At 43.2% G+C, this 25,875-nt stretch overlaps 1 protein-coding gene across 1 annotated transcript in view; it reads left to right on the top strand.

Annotated features, from left to right (window-relative positions):
• LOC121305386 (apolipoprotein L4-like) overlaps positions 1-25,869 on the top strand; it is a 32,034-nt gene extending 6,165 nt beyond the window's left edge. The window contains exon 3 of the mRNA XM_041236999.1: positions 24,078-25,869. Within this exon, the coding sequence (XP_041092933.1) occupies positions 24,078-25,074 (997 nt within the window). The 3' untranslated portion in view covers positions 25,075-25,869. The remainder of the gene's footprint in view (positions 1-24,077) is intronic.
• Positions 25,870-25,875: the final 6 nt, after the last annotated feature.

Raw genomic sequence — 25,875 nt, 5'->3', positions numbered from 1 at the left:
AGCAATGTGGAATCCCCATTCTTTCAGTCCAGTGTGATAAACCATTCACTGCCAACCGTTGTGGCCACGTCCTGCTGATGTACGAACATCCGTCCGTGCAACACCACCGGTCAGGTGGGGTCAGCTCCACCCCAGCATACAGCTCAGCCGTGTACTGACCACTCATGCACCAAGGTGCAGACGCACGAGGACACTGAGTGATGCAGTGCACCGAGGACACTGAGTGCACCAAAGCATCGGGGCACCGAGTGCAGCTGTTATTCACATGCTGTGGTGCCAAGCACTGAGGCATGGAGCATCTAAACACAGAGGACGCTGACTGGGGGGGCCTAGCCTTAACCGCGTGAAGTCAACACAGCCTAGGGTAGCGCATAGCATACACCGGAGTGGATACCCAGACTCGAGTGGCTGCAGTAGGCAACCAGGAGAGCAGTACAGGGGAGAGCACGATGCTGCACCATGGTGCAGAACGGTGATAACCTGGTTCTGGACCGCGTGCAGTCACACAACGTGGATAATAGTAATAATGTGGCAGTGCATAGCGTATGCCAGGGTGGAGCACAGGCTCAAGGAGCTGCAACCTGTTATTTCTTTTTAACTGCAAAAGCAGTAACAGGAACACACAGGCTTATACCCAGCCATTCAACTATGGGAGAAACACATTCACCATTCCAGGCGGGTGACCAAGAGTATCTGGTAGAACACACATTCACCATATTTCCCCTGGTTCATACCACAGAGTTCAGGCGGCTGCTAAAAACAAGTGGTGGATTTCAACCAACAGTGTGGACATCAGCCTGCTGTGGTTCCCCTGGACCGAATCAGCTTATTATTTAAGACTGCGACCTTGATCCCAACAAACAAATGTGCACACACACCACAGAATCCGTGTGGGTAAAAATATCAGTCACCTTGGCAACGCGGTTAACTGATGTTGTTTTGTTTGTCCAGCCCACCGAATATGCGGGCTGAAGCAAGCCTGCGTTTGTACCTGTTGTGTGAAATTTTAATTACTTTAAATTTAAAAGGAAGTTGATGTGGAAGTAAATAAGACAATTACTTCACAGAGTAATTTTAAAAGGTCCTTTATTATTTCACACACACACACACACACACACACGCAGTTACATACACAGATGCTATACTGCGAATAACGATATCCCTAACGGGACACAACCCAACAAGGTTACATAGCGCTGCCAAAGATTATATTAATCACAGATCAATACAATCCATGAGACGCAACTGAACTAATTCTTACCCTTCCAAGCGGATCGGGAGAGCCCTTCGACCCTGGTAAGAGAAAGCAGCTGTCTCCAAGAAATTACCGAGCAGGACTGCGCGCTAATCCTCACGGCTGACTCTCATCAGAGCAGGGGAGAACCCCGTCCTTTATAACTTACCAAGTTAGGCTTTTGCATGCGAGAGAGTAATTGGCCAGATCACTCCCTCGAGGCTCGGCCCTCTGAATAAACCATTCCTTTCCCTAGAACATTCTAACCAAAACAAGTTATATAAACGTGACAAAAACAAGTTATATAAGATATGGGGTTATTATAGGGCAAGGGCAAAGATGAACTCGAACGCATTTCTAGAACTTTCTAAAACACACTTAGTTACCACGGCAATGCGGGTAACTGATGTTGTTTTGTTTTTACCAGCCCACCGAGTAGGCGGGCTGAAACAAGCCGGCATAGGCATCTCGACCGCGGGGCTCAGCATAGCTGGGTCCTGATGGAGGAATCGCGTTTGTATCATTTTTTATTATTTAAAAAAAAATGCAAGGCAGTGAAATAAAACACACAAACACACACACAACAGCAAGCTGTGGGGGTAATAAAGCAGACACCACGGCAACTCGGGTGAACTAAATATTTTAAGCGCACCGAGAGGGAGGGCTGAGGCAGTCCAGCAGAGTCAATTCCACAGCGAGGGACGGCAGAGCCGGGGTCCGGTGGAGGAACACGTGTCTCTTTTTCTTTTAAACTGCATACATTATTATTATTTTATTCCTTAGCAGACACCCTTATCCAGGGTGACTTAATAGCAGAGGAAGCAGAAAACAGGGATCGCTGTAAGGCTTTCAGCAGACTCCAATCGCAAAGTGATATAGGCTGTTAAGCAGAAAAAACAGTACAGCGTAGTAACAGGACAGGGGTGTGTAGCCTGGACTACGTGCAGTCACACGACCGGGGCAGCGCGTAGCTTACCGCGGAGTGAAGCACCTTCTACAGGCAGAAGGCCACGAGGCACCTCATGCATCGAGCACCCGAGGCGCTATGCGCCCTGATATACTAAGCACCTGCCTACCGAGCACCATACTTCCTGTGGGTATGATGCGTCGCAGGCCGGAAAGGGAAGGACCCCAATATGGTGCTGACTTTGTGCATTAGCACTGAGGCACTGCTCGCACTGCGTTGAACACTGGTAAGTGTTAACGTAGTCTGACCACTCACTAGCATTACAGCAAGGTATGCTGAGCCCCGTGCGCACCGAGTATCCTGTTTTCACAGATACTGTGCAGCACCGTGAGCTATGTGCCAGGTTGAGCAGTGCTTACGCAATAAGCCATGCATCCCAAGCACACTGTGTACTGCATTCGAGATGCTAGGCAGAGAGTCCTGAGACAGGACGTTTGGCTTGTGCATAGCACTAAGCACTGCTTTCACTGCATTTGACCCACAGGTACTAACACAGTGTAAATTTCGCTAGCGCTACAGCTAAGGCTATTAACACCGCTTACCCTGCGCCAGGTACCGTGGGCACAAGTGCACCGTGTATTACGCAGCGTATGGGCACTAGTGTACAACCAACTACGTCTGCACCGTGTAATATGTGAGCTCAGTGCCTACTGTGCATAACAACGTCGAAAGTTCTAGACGCCTCGCACAGTGGGAGCGGAAACTGCGTACCCTGCGCTCTGTGTGTAACTTTTTGGAAGGAGCAACGAGCACCTGCACATTATGTGCTCTGTAAATATCATTCTGCATACACTGCGTACTGGGAACCAAGTACCGTGTGCGTTATGCTCCTACACTGGCGTTGGAGAATACGCAGTCTGTGTCAAGAGAAACCAGGCTATGCGTGCGCCGCGGTACTGCAGCACCGGAGAGGACGATACGCAAAGTGTGGAACCAAACCGTGTGGTCAACACACACACCTGGTCAGCGCGAAGCGTGTATCAGTGGGGGAGGGGACAGAGGCCAAAGCCGCAGTGGGTGAAGTTTTTGTCAAGCAAAAATTACAGTTTATAAGAAGGAAGGAAAGAGAGAGAGAGAAAGAGAAAGAGAGGAGAGAGAGAGAGAGAGAGAATACACGAACACACACGAACTGACTCACTGCAGCGGTCAGGTTCGGCCGGCAGCTCCGCTCGGACGGGGATACGGCAGCACCCACCCCCGAGGAAGGGAGCGCGGCTGGGTCACTCGACAGCGGGGATACGGCAGCACCCACCCCCGAGGAAGGGAGCGCGGCTGGGTCACTCGACAGCGGGGATACGGCAGCACCCAGCCCCGAGGAAGGGAGCGCGGCTGGGTCACTCGACAGCGGGGATACGGCAGCACCCACCCCCGAGGAAGGGAGCGCGGCTGGGTCACTCGACAGCGGGGATACGGCAGCACCCACCCCCGAGGAAGGGAGCGCGGCTGGGTCACTCGACAGCGGGGATACGGCAGCACCCACCCCCGAGGAAGGGAGCGCGGCTGGGTCACTCGACAGCGGGGATACGGCAGCACCCAGCCCCGAGGAAGGGAGCGCGGCTGGGTCACTCGACAGCGGGGATACGGCAGCACCCACCCCCGAGGAAGGGAGCGCGGCTGGGTCACTCGACAGCGGGGATACGGCAGCACCCACCCCCGAGGAAGGGAGCGCGGCTGGGTCACTCGACAGCGGGGATACGGCAGCACCCACCCCCGAGGAAGGGAGCGCGGCTGGGTCACTCGACAGCGGGGATACGGCGGCACCCACCCCCGAGGAAGGGAGCGCGGCTGGGTCACTCGACAGCGGGGATACGGCAGCACCCACCCCCGAGGAAGGGAGCGCGGCTGGGTCACTCGACAGCGGGGATACGGCAGCACCCACCCCCGAGGAAGGGAGCGCGGCTGGGTCACTCGACAGCGGGGATACGGCAGCACCCAGCGCCGAGGAAGGGAGCGCGGCTGGGTCACTCGACAGCGGGGATACGGCAGCACCCAGCCCCGAGGAAGGGAGCGCGGCTGGGTCACTCGACAGCGGGGATACGGCAGCACCCAGCGCCGAGGAAGGGAGCGCGGCTGGGTCAGTCGACAGCGGGGATACGGCAGCACCCAGCCCCGAGGAAGGGAGCGCGGCTGGGTCACTCGACAGCGGGGATACGGCAGCACCTAGCCCCGAGGAAGGGAGCGCGGCTGGGTCACTCGACAGCGGGGATACGGCAGCACCCACCCCCGAGGAAGGGAGCGCGGCTGGGTCACTCGACAGCGGGGATACGGCAGCACCTAGCCCCGAGGAAGGGAGCGCGGCTGGGTCACTCGACAGCGGGGATACGGCAGCACCCAGCCCCGAGGAAGGGAGCGCGGCTGGGTCACTCGACAGCGGGGATACGGCAGCACCCAGCCCCGAGGAAGGGAGCGCGGCTGGGTCACTCGACAGCGGGGATACGGCAGCACCTAGCCCCGAGGGAGGGAGCGCGGCTGGGTCACTCGACAGCGGGGATACGGCAGCACCTAGCCCCGAGGAAGGGAGCGCGGCTGGGTCACTCGACAGCGGGGATACGGCAGCACCCAGCCCCGAGGAAGGGAGCGCGGCTGGGTCACTCGACAGCGGGGATACGGCAGCACCCACCCCCGAGGAAGGGAGCGCGGCTGGGTCACTCGACAGCGGGGATACGGCAGCACCTAGCCCCGAGGAAGGGAGCGCGGCTGGGTCACTCGACAGCGGGGATACGGCAGCACCTAGCCCCGAGGAAGGGAGCGCGGCTGGGTCACTCGACAGCGGGGATACGGCAGCACCTAGCCCCGAGGAAGGGAGCGCGGCTGGGTCACTCGACAGCGGGGATACGGCAGCACCTAGCCCCGAGGAAGGGAGCGCGGCTGGGTCACTCGACAGCGGGGATACGGCAGCACCTAGCCCCGAGGAAGGGAGCGCGGCTGGGTCACTCGACAGCGGGGATACGGCAGCACCCAGCCCCGAGGAAGGGAGCGCGGCTGGGTCACTCGACAGCGGGGATACGGCAGCACCCAGCCCCGAGGAAGGGAGCGCGGCTGGGTCACTCGACAGCGGGGATACGGCAGCACCCAGCCCCGAGGAAGGGAGCGCGGCTGGGTCACTCGACAGCGGGGATACGGCAGCACCCAGCCCCGAGGAAGGGAGCGCGGCTGGGTCACTCGACAGCGGGGATACGGCAGCACCCACCCCCGAGGAAGGGAGCGCGGCTGGGTCACTCGACAGCGGGGATACGGCAGCACCCAGCCCCGAGGAAGGGAGCGCGGCTGGGTCACTCGACAGCGGGGATACGGCAGCACCCAGCCCCGAGGAAGGGAGCGCGGCTGGGTCACTCGACAGCGGGGATACGGCAGCACCCAGCCCCGAGGAAGGGAGCGCGGCTGGGTCACTCGACAGCGGGGATACGGCAGCACCCAGCCCCGAGGAAGGGAGCGCGGCTGGGTCACTCGACAGCGGGGATACGGCAGCACCCAGCCCCGAGGAAGGGAGCGCGGCTGGGTCACTCGACAGCGGGGATACGGCAGCACCTAGCCCCGAGGAAGGGAGCGCGGCTGGGTCACTCGACAGCGGGGATACGGCAGCACCTAGCCCCGAGGAAGGGAGCGCGGCGGCTACGGCAGCTCCTAGCCCCGAGGAAGGGAGCGCGGCTCGGTCACTCAACAGTGGGGGTATGGCAGCACCTAGCCCCGAGGAAGGGAGCGCGGCTGGGTCACTCAACAACGGGGATACGGCCAGGCCTGGCCCAGAGGAGGATACTTGTGTAACTCTTTAGGAAAAGACAACTCACTTGCGGGTGGCTGCACAGACAGCCGCTCACATACGACAGACATTAAAAAGAGAGCAACCCACCAAGGGGGAACATTGAATGACAGAAAGATGAAAGACACTGTCTTTTTCAAGAGTTGTTGATTCCAGGAAAGTGGCAAGCCAGCATTCAGCATGAATGCTAGGAACTACAACTGACCCGAATTGACTCGAGGGTTCTTCCTATCAACACGCTCAGTTCTAGACACAGAGGTCCTACCTTACCGTTGCAGCACTAGCTCCATGAATGCAGCGTAAGTAATTTGCTGCCTGCTGCTCTTAATTGAGTATCAGAATACCTGGCCAGGTTAATTTAATTCTCAGTTCAATTGCTAAATAAGTAATTTTGTTCTCATTTTTAAAGTGGGCCTTTCAGATTCCATAAGGTAAAATTAGGTGAAGCTATTTCAATTTACTGTTAAATTTTGGCAGGGGTTTATCTCTGCACTGGACTTTCTCTCTTGTTTTAACTGAATGATCTTTTCCTTAATTGCCACATGGAAATTCTAATTAGATTCAGGTGTTTTCCTTAATTTCCTTCGCAAAGGTCTTATTGGGCTTGATGTATCATTAATTCTGAGTATCTTAATTGGTGGCTCTTTAAATAGGCCTATTACTGCCTGGTGGGGAGGTTGGTTCTTTTTTGCTGGGGTGATTCTTTTTCGGGTGTGGGTTTTTGTGGATGCAGAGTGTTTGAAGAGGGAGTTTGCTGGTCTGTAAAGTGGAAATCAGGAAGCAATAATCTTTTGGTTGTTAGAAACAGTATTTTCTCTAATCTGCCTTTTTTCCAGTTTAAATTAACCAGTTATCTAATCTCCTGCCAAACAAACTACCCAGATCATTCAAACTGTTTATATGGATCCTTAGAGCAACAACAGTGACTAATCCAGTTATCATCATCACTTTTTGTCTTCTTACCTGGTTGGAAACTCCAAGCTCTACAGGACCAAGGAAGAATGGGGAGGAATCTTGTTTTTTTCTGCTGGATTATCTGGGCTGTTCTGACTGTTTTGGAGTATTATAATTTTTGTTTATTTATTGTGGATTAAGGACTGCCTGATGGACTGTGGTAAACATTTTGAAGTGTTAAAATGCTGTCTAAACTCATGTACACCAAATGTTTGATCCATCTGTCTCAAGTATAATATTCCACGCATATCCAATAACATCTGCTATTTGAACTCTGTTGTCTTCTGGTTTAATTGTCTTCCTATGTTCTATTTATTGTAAACATTCCTGACTTGCCCTGCAGTTTTTCTTGGTTCTGTCTCGCAATCCTACTGCTTTGGAGATTTATATTGTTCAGGGTAGTTTATTTTTATTTCCGTCAACAAATACTAGTTATTGGATGTTGCTTAAGGATTGGGTTTGTTACACCGTCTTGAGAAAGGAAAAGAGGGAGAGCTTCCGATGTGACGGTTTTGTACCCTAGGTAGGCGGGACCAAGTGCGTCATCACAGGAAGGGGCCTTCGGCAGCGCTGATATAGATCTCAGCATTACCTACCTCTAGGGCAGGGAATATCCCATACTTAATGTTGGTGGTGGTCTTCGACTTGAAAGGGAAGCTAAATAACTGGACATCTACCAATCATGTGATTCCAAATGTTGGTCAATGTCAAAACATACCAGGGAGTGCAAGTTTAATATCCACACCATTTATATGAAACAAATTATCACAGTGGGGGGAATACTTTGGTTTAAACTTGCAACATGACGTTCGTGAAGAGCACACGACCTCAGCCCACTGTGCTACAGCACAGATGTTGAAATGCATTAATTTTTTAAGCTTACATTGAAACCTGACCAGCTTTGATTTCCTGTTAGAATTTCTAATTTCCTGTTTGTTAGGGTAGATATCATAGAATAGAATTGCACACAAGAGTGGGATGTAGCTTCGTTGTCTAAATCTCTGAAATTGTAGTTCCTCGTTTTAATAAAAAATAAATAAATGAATAATTTTACAGTAATTAAACGGACTGTGTTGTATAGCGTTAAGCTGACTTTGAAAAACAATTTTAAAAAGAGTTTAATGCAAGTGACAATACCATTTTCTTTACACACTAAATTATATGACGTGCACGCAAGCATGATCTCACACACACGCGCGCGCACGCACACACAAGCACACGAACACACACAAATTATCTGGCCAGCGAGCAGAAAACTAGTTATCTGTTGAAGGCCAGCATGGGCAGCAGTGTGGATTAGTGGTTAGGGGCTCTGGACTCTTAACTGGAGGGTCATGGGTTCAATCCCAAGATACTGCTGCTATACTAAAATAAATAACAATAATAATTATTGTGCGTTTTGTTGCAGTTTCAACACATGTGGTTTGTCTATGTTGTATAAAAACCTGTCTATATGCAGAAACTGCTTGTGCTTCTGAATCCATAGAATTTGGTGGAATTGACAGGAAACAGAATGCAGGTTTTGCCATGTTTCGGAATATGATTTCATACCTCAGCCAGAAATCCTCAATATTTACATTTTTCACAGTAGGCAGTCAAATACGTGAAATCGTGATTTTTCCGTGGCCTTATACAGCGGTTAGCACGCTTTGTTCTTGACTGGGTTCAATCACATGTTCGGGGACACATGCAGCTTTATCTAGACTGGTCCAATAAAAAAACCCAGCTGTATAAATGGGTAATTGTATGTCACAATTGTAAGTTAGCCTGGATAAGTGTGTCTGCTATAATAATAATAATAATATGCGTGTTTGGTTGGTCCTTGGATGGGAGACCAGATACTTTGAACATTTTTTTGAAGTTTTACTTGTATTATTAACAAATAGTAGATTAAACAGAAAAGTGAGCTGATTTACTTTGTTTATTGAAAAGGACCGCAAAGGGTATTAATCGCTATTGAAATAATTGCATAAGAGAAGTTGTAAATATATTCACACCTCCACCCACTGTTTTAATTGCATTTGGATCATTCCAGACACCACCTGATTCATGAGCGTAACAAACTCAACAATGCATTGAACATTAACACATTTTAAACAATACAAACTCAACAATGCATTGAACATTAACACATTTTAAACAATACAAACTCAACAATGCATTGAACATTAACACATTTTAAACAATACAAACTCAACAATGCATTGAACATTAACACATCTTAAACAATACAAACTCAACAATGCATTGAACATTAACACATTTTAAACAATACAAACTCAACAATGCATTGAACATTAACACATTTTAAACAATACAAACTCAACAATGCATTGAACATTAACACATTTTAAACAATACAAACTCAACAATGCATTGAACATTAACACATTTTAAACAATACAAACTCAACAATGCATTGAACATTAACACATTTTAAAAACAATACAAACTCAACAATGCATTGAACATTAACACATTTTAAACAATACAAACTCAACAATGCATTGAACATTAACACATTTTAAACAATACAAACTCAACAATGCATTGAACATTAACACATTTTAAACAATACAAACTCAACAATGCATTGAACATTAACACATTTTAAACAATACAAACTCAACAATGCATTGAACATTAACACATCTTAAACAATACAAACTCAACAATGCATTGAACATTAACACATTTTAAACAATACAAACTCAACAATGCATTGAACATTAACACATTTTAAAAACAATACAAACTCAACAATGCATTGAACATTAACACATTTTAAAAACAATACAAACTCAACAATGCATTGAACATTAACACATTTTAAAAACAATACAAACTCAACAATGCATTGAACATTAACACATTTTAAAAACAATACAAACTCAACAATGCATTGAACATTAACACATTTTAAACAATACAAACTCAGCAATGCATTGAACAGTAACACATCTTAAACAATACAAACTCAACAATGCATTGAACAGTAACACATTTTAAAAACAATACAAACTCAACAATGCATTGAACATTAACACATTTTAAACAATACAAACTCAACAATGCATTGAACATTAACACATTTTAAACAATACAAACTCAACAATGCATTGAACATTAACACATTTTAAACAATACAAACTCAACAATGCATTGAACATTAACACATCTTAAACAATACAAACTCAACAATGCATTGAACAGTAACACATTTTAAAAACAATACAAACTCAACAATGCATTGAACATTAACACATTTTAAAAACAATACAAACTCAACAATGCATTGAACATTAACACATTTTAAACAATACAAACTCAACAATGCATTGAACATTAACACATTTTAAACAATACAAACTCAACAATGCATTGAACATTAACACATTTTAAACAATACAAACTCAACAATGCATTGAACAGTAACACATTTTAAAAACAATACATACTCAGCAATGCATTGAACAGTAACACATCTTAAACAATACAAACTCAACAATGCATTGAACAGTAACACATTTTAAAAACAATACAAACTCAACAATGCATTGAACATTAACACATTTTAAAAACAATACAAACTCAACAATGCATTGAACATTAACACATTTTAAAAATAATACAAACTCAACAATGCATTGAACATTAACACATTTTAAAAACAATACAAACTCAACAATGCATTGAACATTAACACATTTTAAAAACAATACAAACTCAACAATGCATTGAACATTAACACATTTTAAAAACAATACAAACTCAACAATGCATTGAACATTAACACATCTTAAACAATACAAACTCAACAATGCATTGAACATTAACACATTTTAAAAAATACAAACTCAACAATGCATTGAACAGTAACACATTTTAAAAATAATACAAACTCAACAATGCATTGAACAGTAACACATTTTAAAAACAATACAAACTCAGCAATGCATTGAACAGTAACACATCTTAAAAACGATACAAAGTCACAGCATGCATTATATTCAGGCCCGGACATTTCAATTTGATGAGATTAAGCAGAGTGTGACATTAACAGAAGTGACATTAAATTTGACTGTATTATGGCTACATCTGTCTCTTCATACATTCACACTGTAAAACACAAGGCTGAAGTTGGTTTATTCGCCAGCTTCTTATTCGCATGTATTTGTATTGGTCTACGTTGAAGAAGTAGCCTTCAATTTAATGGGTTAATTCAGGTTGGGCCGTCGATTTCTCTGCCGGAACCTGACAAGGAGCAACCCCTCCTACAAGCCCCACTTGTATTTACTCCTGCCCAATGTGGTTTACTGGGGCAGAAGAGCGGGTACGCTTGCTACATGTGCCAGTCACTCCGCTTCTTATTCGCTCTTTATGTATCTATGTTGAAGTAGCCTTGAATTTAATGGGTTAAAGCACATTTGGGCCGCGGATTTCCCTGCAGGTTCCTGATGAGGGGCACCCCCTTCGTAAGCTACACCTGTATTTCGGCTGGCCCAGTGTGGTTTACTGTGGGTTAGGGTATATGTGTGTGTGCCTCAGTGTGTGTGTATATCTCGGTTTGTGTCTTGGTGTGTGGGTGTCTCAATGTGTGTGTGTGTGTCTCGGCCACTTCAAGTCATACAAAGAGCATTTCAAGTGGAGCGAAGCAATCAAAAAGTTATAAGCAAGAATTGTGTGAATGTTGGGTCCCAGCACCTTTCCAATTGTGCCTGTTTGCTTGATGCTTGACAAGATTGGCCTAACTTTTGGGCTTTTAAAGGGCTGTTTTTCTAACTTGTTTTCTTACATTGACAATGTTTTTGTTATAGATTCCTCTATGCATGTTTTTTAAATCATTTATTTCTACCAAATAAATTATTCCTTTATTTAATTAAATCAAGGAACTACAATTTATCAGGGATCAGAGATTTAGACAAGGAAGCTACATGCCACTCCTGTGTGTAATTCATAAGAACATAAAGTTTACAAACGAGAGGAGGCCATTCGGCCCATCTTGCTCGTTTGGTTGTTAGTAGCTTATTGATCCCAGAATCTCATCAAGCAGCTTCTTGAAGGATCCCAGGGTGTCAGCTTCAACAACATTACTGGGGAGTTGATTCCAGACCCTCACAATTCTCTGTGTAAAAAAGTGTCTCCTATTTTCTGTTCTGAATGCCCCTTTGTCTAATCTCCATTTGTGACCCCTGGTCCTTGTTTCTTTTTTCAGGCTGAAAAAGTCCCTTGGGTCAACACTGTCAATACCTTTTAGAATTTTGAATGCTTGAATTAGGTTGCCACGTAGTCTTCTTTGTTCAAGACTGAACAGATTCAATTCTTTTAGCCTGTCTGCATATGACATGCCTTTTAAGCCCGGAATAATTCTGGTCGCTCTTCTTTGCACTCTTTCTAGAGCAGCAATGTCTTTTTTTATAGCGAGGTGACCAGAACTGCACACAATATTCAAGATGAGGTCTTACTAGTGCATTGTACAGTTTTAACATTACTTCCCTTGATTTAAATGCAACACTTTTCACAATGTATCCGAGCATCTTGTTAGCCTTTTTTATAGCTTCCCCACATTGTCTAGATGAAGACATTTCTGAGTCAACAAAAACTCCTAGGTCTTTTTCATAGATTCCTTCTCCAATTTCAGTATCTCCCATATGATATTTATAATGTACATTTTTATTTTCTGCGTGCAGTACCTTACACTTTTCTCTATTAAATGTCATTTGCCATGTGTCTGCCCAGTTCTGAATCTTGTCTAGATCATTTTGAATGACCTTTGCTGCTGCAACAGTGTTTGCCACTCCTCCTACTTTTGTGTCGTCTGCAAATTTAACAAGTTTGCTTACTATACAAGAATCTAAATCATTAATGTAGATTAGGAATAGCAGAGGACCTAATACTGATCCCTGTGGTACACCGCTGGTTACCACACTCCATTCTGAGGTTTTTCCTCTAATCAGTACTTTCTGTTTTCTACATGTTAACCACTCCCTAATCCATGTACATGTGTTTCCTTGAATCCCAACTGCGTTCAGTTTGAGAATTAATCTTTTATGCAGGACTTTGTCAAAAGCTTTCTGGAAATCTAAATAAACCATGTCATATGCTTTGCAATTATCCATTATCGATGTTGCAGTCTCAAAAAAATCAAGCAAGTTAGACTATCTCCCTTTCCTAAAACCATGTTGACTGTCTCCCAGGACCCTGTTACCATATAGGTAATTTTCCATTTTGGATCTTATTATAGTTTCCATAAGTTTGCATATAATAGAAGTCAGGCTTACTGGTCTGTAGTTACCTGGTTCAGTTTTGTTTCCCTTTTTGTGGATCGGTATTACGTTTGCAATTTTCCAGTCTGTCGGTACCACCCCTGTGTCAAGAGACTGCTGCATGATCTTGGTTAGCGGTTTGTAAATTACTTCTTTCATTTCTTTGAGTACTACTGGGAGGATCTCATCCGGCCCAGGGGATTTGTTTATTTTAAGAGCTCCTAGTCCCTTTAACACTTCTGCCTCAGTTATGCTAAAGTTATTTAAAACTGGATAGGAACTGGATGACATGTGGGGCATGTTGTCAGTATCTTCCTTTGTAAAAACTTGTGAAAAGTAATCATTTAATATATTTGCTATTTTTTTCTTCATCTACGATTTTGCCATTTGTATCTCTTAAACATTTAATCTCCTCTTTGAATGTTCGCTTGCTGTTGTAATATTGGAAAAACATTTTGGAATTGGATTTAGCTCCCTTAGCAATGTTCATTTCTATTTCTCTCTGCCTTTCTAACTTCCTTTTTGACTTGTGTTTGCAGTTCTGTGTACTCTTTCTGCATACTTTCTTTTTGGTCCTTTTTTAATGCTCTGTAAAGTGCCTTTTTTCGCTGAATATTTTAATTGATCTATTAAACCATTTTGGCAATTTAGTTTTACATTTAGATTTGTCTACTTTAGGGATGTAATTGTTTTGCGCCTCTAGTACTACATTTTTGAAGAACAACCATCCTTCTTCTGTGGGTGTTTTCTCTATTTTACTCCAATCTACTTCTGTTAGTCTCTGTTTCATACCTTCATAGTTTGCTTTTCTAAAATTGTAAACCTTAGCTTTAGTCATTACTTTTGGGGTTTTGAAAAACACTTCAAATGAGACCATGTTGTGGTCTGAGTTTGCCAGTGGTTCTCTGACCTCTGTTAGTTATTCTGTCTTCGTTATTTGAAAAGACTAAATCAAGGCATGCCTCCCCTCTAGTGGGTGCCTTGACAAGTTGTGTTAGGAAGCAGTCATTTGTCATTTCCACCATTTCAATTTCATCCTTCGTGCTACCCAGCGGGTTTTCCCATTTTATTTGAGGGAAGTTAAAATCCCCCATTAGTATGGCTTCTCCTTTGCTACACGCATTTGTAATGTCATTGTATAACAGATTATTTTGCTCACCATCTGAATCTGCTGGTCTATAGCAGGCTCCTATTATTATGCCCTTTTAATTTTTGTCCGATATTCTGACCAATTTATTCGGTTTTATTTTTTTTGTCCAGGTTTAACACCTGGGCTTCAAGACTGTTTCTTATGTATAGCGCTACCCCTCCTCCTCTTCTGTCCTGCCTGTCTTTCCTATACAGTGTATACCCACAAATATTATATTCGTCCCCATCACTCTCAGACAACCACGTTTCTGTAACACCTATCACATCATAGTTACTTGTTAGTGCAGTAGCTTCAAGTTCTAGAATTTTGTTTCTGATACTTCTAGCATTTAGATAAATACATTTAATGGTTGTCTTACCTGAGTTGTTGTTCTTGTTGTTGTTTTGATGCGGTCTCCCTTCTGTTTTTTTGTTGATTTCTCCCCCCTTCCTTTCTAGTTTAAATGCTTCTGAACCTGCGAGGATCTTTTCTCCAAGTAGACTGGTTCCCTTGTTATTTAAATGCAGTCCATCCCGTCTATACAGATAGTCCTCGTTGTAGACTGTGGTCCAATGATCAAGATAGGTGAAGCCTTCCCGTGTGCACCACATCTTCAGCCATTCGTTTTTGATTAATTATTTCCAGCTGTCCATATGGTCCTTTGCAAGGTGCCGGTAGTCTCTTCCAACGTTGTTTGTACTGATGTGGATGACTACTACCAGGTCGTCTCCTGTTCGTTCTAGGAGCCTGTCCAAGGTCTCAGTGATGTGCTTGACAGAGGCTCCCGGAAGGCAGCACACTGTTGTGGTAAGGGGGTCCAAACTGCGAATTGAACTTGCTGTGTTTCTCAATATGGAGTCCCCAACAATCATGACCTCCCTTTTTGCTGTCTGGTCACCATTGTCAATGGGGTCCTGGATGTTGTTCCTTTCATTCTCTTGTTGTTGGTTCTGCTCATCAAAATTCTGAAGTGACTCAAATTTGTTGGTTGTTTTGATTTCTGGTGGTTGTGTTTGACGAAGTTTCTTTTTTTCCCTGCTTCTGCCTACCTGAACCCACCTTCTATCTCCCTGGTGGCTTTCAGTCTGTTAGGGGTGATGCAGACTTCCATGAATTGTGGGTGTGCCAGTTCCTCAAGATCCTGTTGCTTTCGCACTTCTTCCAGCTCCATTTCTAGCATACTTACTAGTTTATTCAAGTCCTGGATCGCGCTGCACTTTACGTACACTTAGTTTAGCTCCGCTGGGTTTTCTCGGATTTCCCACATCAAGCAGGTGTCACAGATTACTGGCTTGAAGACCATGTTGAGGGTTTTTTTTTTAAAGTTTAGTTTCTTCTGCAGCCGTCAAACTGCTTCTAAACTGCTCTGTACTTTTCCACGCCTGTACTTCTCCCACTCTCTGTCGCTTCCACTCGCTGTCGCTGGGAAGACTGCCTCGTTTAACTGCGTTGTTCTGCTGTGCTGTTGGCTCCTCCCCTCGCCCGTGTCTCAGAACAGCGCTGATTTTGAATCAGCTGCTCCTAGTTTCAGCTTGTTTGTTATCAGAAAAACACACGCGGCTGTTTGACTTTGAGCTGCTGCTGTGTTTCCCCAATGTCCTCTGTTTTCTGATTAAAGCAATTCAAGATGCAATTTCTCCTTTCTGCTTCTAAACTGCAATGTACTTCTCCCACTCGCTGTCGATACCATTCTATGGTATCAACCACACAAACAGGAAACTAGAAGTTTTCAAACAGGAAATCAAACATTTCTAGAATCGAGCAGCACCTTCAGGTTTTCGGTGAAAGCTGGTCAGGCTTGGATGTAAGCTTAAACAAACGCATTTCAATAACTGCGCAGCGGGCTAAGGTCGTGTGCTCCTCAAGAATGTCATGTTCAAACTGCGTTTTTTTTTTCCTGTGATGTGCTGTTTTAAAACACAAATAACTTGTTTAATATAAATGGTGTGGATCTCAAACTGCTTGCACACCCTGGTTTTGTTTTGACGTTAACCAACATGTGGAATCACGTGATTGGTAGATGTTCAGTTATTTAGCTTTTCTGTTTAAATGGTCGCTACACACCCGTGAAGTAGACGGAAGAAGGAGAATAACAATTTTACCCTAGCTTGACAACTTATATCTCATTGTGTAAGAGGTATGTGTTTTTTTCACATTTAAGGTAAAGTTTCAGACTTTTGATAGTGGTACAGATGGTAATTCTAAGTGATTTAGTTTTGGCACTGCAACATGGTAAAAATAGCTAAACTCTTTGAGCTGTATAGAGGCTCTCGGTAGTTTCAAACAAGTTTTTCTAACTTGTACAAGGAACTACTAACGTTCTTCTCAATATGTATAGATAAAATAAATCCATTTGGCTTTGTTCTGTGTTTTTTGCCTTGCTGGATTTCAGTGCTGTTTCTCTATCCTTTTTCAAACGCATTTTGCGCAGGTCTTTTCCGGCTTTCCTTAGTTTGCAGTGATTTGATCGTTGCTTAGTACCGAGAAGATTCCAGTAAGGAGATCCGACTTTCTTTTGTACTCCTGTGATTACAGCAGTTTTCTCCATCAAAGGATCAACCACACAGCTGCCAGTTTACAGACTGGGGTGAGGCCTATTTTTTTTTCCAATCTGCTGCTGGATTACACATTTTTTGCGATGAATGAACATTCAGTTTTGGTTGTTTCAGGAGGTTTTTTTTTATTGGGAAGATACTCGGGACTTTAAACATTCATTTTGAACTTGTTGGGGGGGGGGGTGGTAGCGTTATTTTTCAACGTGTTTTACAGAACTGCATTGTTTATTTTTGGTTGTTTATTTCACCACTGTGATGCTGTGTGTTAATTCTGCTGCTAGCTTTAACAGTACAATTTCATTTGGTCAATTCAAATACTGTTTGAGTAGTTAGGGTGTTTAAAATCACTGACCTCTTTCTAAGTGGTATATTACTACAGTGTGTTTTGCTATACTATAGTTAAACTTGGATGGTTACTTTGGGGAATCAATCTATTCTACTGTATTACACAGTGATTTGTTTAGTTATATTTATTTATCTAATGAGTACTGTTGAAACAATTAAATAGAGGGTTGTGGCAGAGCAGGGATCTGCCATTGTAAATATTGGCAGGGATGGAGTTAAATTCACCTCATTACCAAAGTTTGTCAGGTGGGAATAATCAGCAATCAATTAACATCCAGTCACCTAACATAAATGGAGGCCTCAGCTCCTCAGAGGGGAGGTAGCTGAGGAAGCAAGGTTTTTTTTTTCTGTGTGCTGGTTTTTTTTTTTTTTTAAATATATAATTTTGCAATCCAGTGAAGGCAAAGCTCAGCCTGGAAGATTTATTTTCTGTAAATGTTTACTTTAAGAACCTTTTTGTTTGGCCCTTGTGCCTGTTTTATTTTGTGTTTTTTTATTGCAGTCTGTCTCTGGGCCTCATCCCTTGCACCATCCTGTCACATGTGGTGTCAGAAGAGGGATATAGCGCCTCTGGGAGGTTCATAGCAGTAATGTAGGATTTTTATTTTTTTTGTGATAGTGAATTTTTTTTTCTTTTTTTGGAAAAAGAGGATGGGAGGAAAAACATGAACGAGCTGCAAGAGGCAGTAGCAACAGCTACCACTGGGGGACATCGGCCCAATCTACATAGTAGAGAGTGGTGCCCTGGCTGTGGGGCATTTGAACACAGTGGCCATCTCCCCCACCCAAACAGAGGTGAGGAGAAGGAAGCAGAGAGGAAGGAAGACATGGGAGGAAGAGAAGTGGTGCACCCAATGCATGCAGTACGGGCATGAGGTGCACCACTGCCCGGAGGTGTTACAGGACACAGACCTGGAGTGGGAGGAGCCTGAATGTCCTGCGCCTGAGTAGGAGGAGCCCGAACATCCGCAGCCCAAGAGGGGGGAGTCGGTGCGTCCGCAGCCCAAGAGGGGGAAGGCCGAACGTTCACAGCCCAGGCGTCCGCCAGCAGAGGGAGAGTACCTGCTGGTTCCGTCTCCATCACCACCACCAGCAGAGGGAGCATGCCTTCTGGTTCCCCCGCTGCGGTCATCCCAAGAGCCAGAGGGGCTGGAGCTGCCGTCCCGTGGGCCAGGAGGCTGTGTGGTCCAGTGGTTAAAGAATCTGGCTTGGAACCAGGAGGTCCCTGGTTCAAATCCCACCTCAGCCACTGACGCATTGTGTGACCCTGAGCAAGTCACTTCACCTCCTTGTGCTCTGTCTTTTGGGTGAGATGCACTTAAGTGACTCTGCAGCTGATATATAGTCTCTAAGTTGCCTTGGATATAAATAAATAAACAAATAAGAGGGGCTGGAGCTGCTGTCCCGAGAGCCGCTGTTCCCACTTCGTCCACCAGAGGGAGATGGACCGCTGTTCCGTCCTCCTCAGTAGAGGGGAGGTAGCTAGTGGTGGGAAAAGTGAAGCCTCTTGAACCACTGAACCCTCTGAAACATTTGCTTCATAAAAGATTCACTGAGCCAAATCACTTGAAGCGCTTTGTGCTCCATAGTGACATCTATTGGTAGAGCCAAGTCATTGAACATACGTACTTGAACATATGAGTTACACACAGGCTGCTATTGCCTAGAACTTGGCATTTAGAAATTATGATCCTAATGTACACGAAATACACTTAAGCATGCATTTTACAGGCTCTCAGTGTCATTTGTGACTTACAAAATGAAGTTACATTTTATAATTTCTCTATCTGTTTGTATATCAACCACACATATGATTACCCAATAATAAGCCAGTCACGCATACGCATTATCATACTTAAACTTAAAATTGTTGTACAATCAAACTCTAATATTGCTTTAGAAAGTGAGGTATATCTGACCTCTGGAAATGTACTTGGCTGGGAAATTAGTGTTGAAACACGTAAGATATTTGATATTTCATTCATTAGCCAGTTTCCCGGTGATGCAATAAGTTAGTAAGTCATGTAATTAGAAATGCTTGTCAAGTGCAGGATCGAATCTCTGCTCCTCCGAAGTGTGCATGTACAGAACTTGTTTTAGATTTTAAAAAATCCAAAATGCAAAACTACAAGAATCATATTTGCTGTTTTTTCTAAATAAATTGATAAGAGAGAAATAATAAATGCTTCCTTCCAGGAGTAATCTAGGCTATATTTCAACAAAGCATTGTATTGATTCTGATTCAGTCAGATCACTTGATGTGTTGCTTCATGCGGAACACACTGTTTGCTTCATACGGTTTGAGGCAGGTTACGCGAGTTGTTTGCTTCACATGAAGCAGTGGTCATTTGAATCACCTGAAGTAGTGAATCAATGAATCATGTGACTGATCCAAGCCTCAATGAGCTCCTGTAAGCTATTTGAAGCCTCATTGAGGCAATGAACCCTGTGTATGATTTTAAGACTCAGTGAAGCAATGAACCTCGTGAATGATTTGAAGCTCTGCACTAATGTAGTTGAATCACTTGAAGCCCCTCTCCAAAACTCATAGGCATTCCAGTATTAGGCATAGCATTAATGGGTCATTAGTTCAGTGTCTCATTGGTGTCTCTTGGATGGCTAGATTATTACAGATTATTTTTAAGCATACAACATACTTGAAGTGTAACCCTAAGTCAATTAAAGCATATTGAACATTTTTAAAGTGCATAAAATATAGAAACATAATAATAATGTGTATTTTATGATTTCAGTAAAACATACTTGAATGCAAAGATTTCTACATATACATCCATATATATTTTTATTTAAAAAAAATGCATATTACATATGACTTGGTGGACGCAAACCCAGACTAAAAAAAATGCATATTACATGTATGACTTGGTGGACGCAAACCCAGACCTCTGGACTCTTACTAAACTCGGAGCCACCACGGATCCCACAGTAATAACACAAACATCAACAAGATATGGTGCTTTAAGGTGTAATGGTGTAGTTATATTTATTTTTTTGATGCATCACAATGAAATAATATTGAATTCAAGACTTCTTTGACAAAGGTTTGAAAATACATTTTATTAACAATTATTTCTGGAAAACTTCTCAAATAATCATTACATTTATTTTTATAATAAACAATAATAGTAGCCAGCATATATATACAGTGCCTTGCAAAAGTATTCAGACCCCTGACCAATTCTCTCGTATTACTGAATTACAAATGGTACATTGAAATTTCGTTCTGTTTTGATATTTTATTTTTAAACACAAACTCAGAATCAATTATTGTAAGGTGTCATTGATTTTATATTGGGAAATATTTTGAAGAAAAATAAACTGAAATATCTTGCTTGCGTAAGTATTCAACCTCTGTGCTGTGGAAGCTCCCAGTTTCCACTGATGAAAGAAATTGCCCTAACGAGGACACAATTACCTTACCATTGGCCTCCACCTGTGAACCATTAAAGTTGCTGTCACATTTTCTGGATAAAAACCCCCATGTTGAAGGATCATTGGTAAGGCTGTGAATCTGAAGGAAAGTGAAGACCAAAGAACATTCTAAGAAGTTAGAGATAGTAATACAAATGCATAGATTAGGGAAAGGGTACAAAATAATATCCAAGTGTTTGGATATCCCAGTGAGCACAGTTGGATCAATAATCAGGAAGTGGAAGCTGCATCACACCACCCAGGCACTACCAAGAAAAGGCCGTCCCTCAAAACTTAACGCTCAAACAAGACTTGTGAGAGAAGCCACAGAGGCCAACAATCACTTTGAAGGAGCTACAGAGTTCAATGGCTGGGAGTGGAGTAATGCACCAGTCAACCATATCAAGAGCTCTGCATAACACTGGCCTGTATGGGAGGGTGGCAAGAAAGAAGCAGTTACTCAAATTACCATCTGAAAGCACGTCTGGAGTTTGCCAGAAAGCATGAGAGTGACCCAGCTACGATGTGGGAAAAGGTTTTGTGGTCAGATGAGACCAAGATAGAGCTTTTTGGCCAAAACTCAAAGCGCTTTGTGTGGCGCAAACCTAACACTGCCCATGCCTCAAGACACACCATCCCTACAGTGAAGTATGGTGGTGGCAGCATCATGCTGTGGGGATGCTTCTCATCAGCAGGGACTGGGCATCTTGTTACAATTGAAGGAAGAATGGATGGAGCAAAATACAGGAAAATACTGCAAGAGAATCTGCTTCAGTCCGGTAAAAAACTGAAGCTTGGGAGGAAATTTACCTTTCAGCAGAACAATAATCCCAAGCTTATGGCAAAAGCAACATTGGAGTGGCTCAAGAACAAAAAGGTGACTGTCCTACAGTGGCCCAGTCAAAGTCCTGATCTCAATCCCATTGAGAATCTGTGGCACTATTTGAAAATTTGCGGTCCACAAGCGTCGTCCAACCAACCTGAACAACCTGGAGCAAATCTGCCAAGAAGAATGGGCCAAAATCACTCCGACACTGTGTGCAAAGCTGGTACATACTTACCCCAAAAGACTTAAAGCTGTTATTGCAGCGAAAGTTGGCTCTACTAAATATTAATGTGTGAGGGTTGAATACTTATGCAAGCAAGATTTCAGTTTTTTATTTTTCTTAAATATTTCCCAACATAAAACCAATGTCACCTTACAATTATTGATTTTGAGTTTAAGTGTTTTAAAATAAAATATCAAACAGAATGAAATTTCAATGTACCATTTTTAATTTATTAATATGAGAGAATTGGTCAGGGGATTGAATACTTTTGCAAGCCACGTGTGTGTGTGTGTGTGTGTGTGTATGTGTGTATGTATATATATATATATATATATATATATATATATATATATATATATATATATATATATATCTATAATAAATTTAGAATTTAACAAAGGTGAATTGAAATTCATTTAAAATGTAATTTGACAAACAGTATATTCTTCCTTCCAGTCCTAACCTACGTCAACAAAGCATTATTGATTCGAAGTAAAGCGTTGTATTGGTGGTTTGTGTCTTTTGTAAATATACCATCAAAATGTTTCGATAGTGTAGCTAAGACATCGTCCGCAAGATTTTACTCTGAGCGTGCATGACTGAACACCCCAAGCGTCTGCAGCTTCAGAGGATCCGTAGAGCTGCTGCTTGTGTCACATGATGTATTGCTTCATGCGAACCAATTAAACCTTTGATTCATAACACTGTTTGCTTCTAATGGTTCAAGACGAGTCGAAGCGGATGAGGCTTTATACCCATCACTAGAGGTAGCTGAGGAAGAAAGGGTGTTTGTGTGTTTGTTTTTTTTGTAATTTTTGCAATCCAGTGAAGGCAAAGCTCAGCCTGGAAAATTTATTTTCTGTAAGTTTTTACTTTGTTTTTAAGAACCTTTTTGTTTGGCCCTTGTGCCTGTTATTTTGTGTTTTTTATTTAATAAAAGTCTTTTGGTTGACCTGCAGTCTGTCTCTGGGCCTCACCCCTTTCGCCATCCTGTCACAAGGGTATTTAATTACATGATGGCTGATTATTCTAGTAGGAAGCAAATAAATTCTCACTGGCATTTACCAAACTTAGTTTTCTTTATTGTTGTACCTGGTTGCTTTAAAAAGATTAAGTAATCTGTTACACCATAATGTGACATAATTTTGTATATAATTGTTTGGAAATAAAACATGTAGCTAAAGTCGCATTGGATCAAGGCGTCTGCAGCTAAATTACATAATAATGATGATGATGATGATGATAAAGGCGTTATAATGACTAACAATACTGATCCATTGGGTGGGAGCCACAGCCAGGAATCATGTTTCCAGGGGCCTGTTTGAGCTAAAGTTTGGAAACCAAAGGACATAACTATACAATTTTGGGTACCTATGTAATATTTTATATATAAATGTTAAACGTAAGGGTTTTTATTACCCATTCTGTTTTGTCAAGATGCTGATTCTCCACAGACAGCTGCTGTCCCTCTACTCAGTCCGTGGTGTGGGAGCCTCTCCGAATTTGCCCCTTATGATTCAGAGGCATATGGCTTGAATTGATACGGGAGACAATCCCCATTTTCTTCCTCTGTCATATCTACCTTTACTACTCTGTTCACATTCATAGATGTGTCAAACTGATCAAATAAATCTAATCTCACTGGAACTGTTGCTGTCAGCCATACTAACAGATGCACATAATCCATGGGTTTCTCCCTGAATTGTCACAGTAGTTCTAGCACCAAACCAGGAAATGGAGATAGCCCTCCGAGTATTTCTGGGTATAATTTGATTAATTGTAGTGCAATTAAACAATCTGGTGAAATGAATGTGATTATATGTTCAAGTGAGACATGTTTTATATTATTTAATGTTTTTGGAAAAAATCAAATCCCATGTCACTGGTCTTTAAATCTATATAGAGCTCTCACAGAGACCTCTAGTGGCCAGGATAGAAACTGTAGCTCCTATTAACCACCAGTGAAGTAATCAATGACTTCATCATTGAGAAGCACAGCTCTTCCTTGAGCTCTTTCAGATACATATTCAACTCTGATACACTCCTGCTATATATTAAATCTATATAGAGCTCTCACAGGGACCTCTAGTGGCCAGTGCAGCTCCTCTTCACCAAAGTTTTTTTTTTTTTAATTTTAGTAATTTCTGGAAGATACCTATGGAAGCATCCTAGTTCCAATGAGTCCTACATAGTAGATGAAAAAAGGTCCTACATAAGATCTTTTTTTTTTTTTTCCCCCCATTGGCTCTAGGACGCTTCAGTAAATACCAACATTTGATTTCTGTGTTCCGATACATTTCAATAAAACATTGGTTTGAATAATACCTGGATGTTTGTCTCAGCAGCACTGAGGTAAAGTAACATGATTCTGAAACTGTCTTTGCAGCATGAAGCATGAAGATGCCCAAATAAGAATCGAGCTCATTGAGAAGTTTGTCAAGGAGTTCGAAAAGGAGAAGCTGGAGATTGAAAAACTCCTCACAGAACTCTGTGAGATTGCTGATGGACTGGATAAGGTGGACAGGGACTGTATCATTGCTAAGACTGCAGGGAGCTCTGCTGGTGTAGTCGGGGGGGTCCTGACCATTGTAGGGATAGCCTTGGCTCCTGTTACTTTTGGAACCTCCCTTGGACTGGTCATTGCAGGGACTGCGACTGCTGTAGCTGGCACAGTCACCAGTGGTGGCGCACAAATAGTAAATCATGTAAGTGATGGCAATGCTAATAAGAGAGTAATGGAAATACTGGAAATAATTCATACTAAAATCATAGTACTTTGTAAATCGTGCAAAACTGCACTCCCACTGTGTGATTGGAATATAGAGGAAGCTGATTTAACAGCTGCTAAAACATGCCTTTGTGCTGCTGCTGCTGCTGCAGGCCTGGCTAATGATGCTGCTGTTGCTGGTGCTACAGATGCTGTTCTTCATGCTGCTGTAAGTCTTGATGCTGTTGCTTGTGTAAACCCAAACCTGAGTAGTGGTGATGCTGAGGCTGCTGTTTCTGTGGCTGCTGCTGGTGCTGCTGTTGCTAATGGTGGTCGGGTTCTTGCAAGCCTGATTGATGATGCTGCTGCTGCTGCTGTTTCTGCTGGCCGTGCTGCTACTGTGGTGGTCAAAAGTACAGGCAGAGTAGTCGGAGGTATTGCTTCTGGGGTGTTTATAGTTTGGGATGCTGTGCTCATTGGTTTAAATACCATAAAACTTCATGAAGGGAGTCCTACTGAAAGAGCACAAGAGATTCGCAAGCTGGTGGAATCGGGAGAATTAGAACTAGCAAAACTGGAGGAGGTCAATTCTGACATAAAGAACATTTTGTGTGAGAGTCAGCACAGGGCTATGGAGGATGAGATTTTTCTTCCTGTCAGGTCTGCTGCTGTATAAGCAGTTTTGTGTTTGCTGCATGCTTCAGTTTATAATAATTATAAATTACAGAAACCAACCAATCACAGAAGTATTTCCAAACATTCCTATACCTCTTGTTATCTTGTCTATAAATATTACCCTGTAAAAATAAAAGGAAAAATAAATTAACAAATCATCCCGTGATTATACTCTAACCCTGAAAATCTCCTCCCTGTACAATAACAAAAACACACCAGATTAGAGCGACTGTTTCCACTCTACACAGTTACTGAATGATGCTGTAGGATACCTAATGCTAGCCTGTAGTGTAGCGTTGATGCAAGTTTGTTTTTAACATTAATAGTTGCCCCCGCGGTCACACAGCACAGATCAGCACCTGTACTGTAGGTCAGTTATGGTCTATCCTCGACCATCCTGGACAGCTCTTTTAATGTTGTATTTTATCAGCATGGAATCATTTGATCAGCCTGTAATCAATGGAATCATTTTGTCAGCCTGTAATCAATGCACTGACTATGAATGCTTTCAAAAAGAGTCATGAAACCCAATACTGAACTCAGCAGCGCTGATTAAATCCTGTGCGCCAGTCTGTGTCTTTCAAAAGCTCCATCAAGTTGCCTCCCCCCCCCCAAACAGCACAAATGTTGTCGTATCATGTTCTGCTAATTTGTGCTGCTGTAGTTTTTAAGATATTAACAATTTTCTTTTTTTTAGGGGCGTGACGTCACTCAGCCCCCTTACAGTAATGGGATTGGTCCAAACTGGTCTCGTTCGATTGTGCCAGTTTGTGCCGTTGAAACTGACGATTGTGCAGCTAAG

The sequence above is a fragment of the Polyodon spathula genome, chromosome 43 (genome assembly GCF_017654505.1).
Source record: "Polyodon spathula isolate WHYD16114869_AA chromosome 43, ASM1765450v1, whole genome shotgun sequence".
In the NCBI taxonomy this organism is placed as follows: Eukaryota; Metazoa; Chordata; class Actinopteri; order Acipenseriformes; family Polyodontidae; genus Polyodon; species Polyodon spathula.
This window is presented reverse-complemented; position numbering and strand designations above follow the sequence as displayed.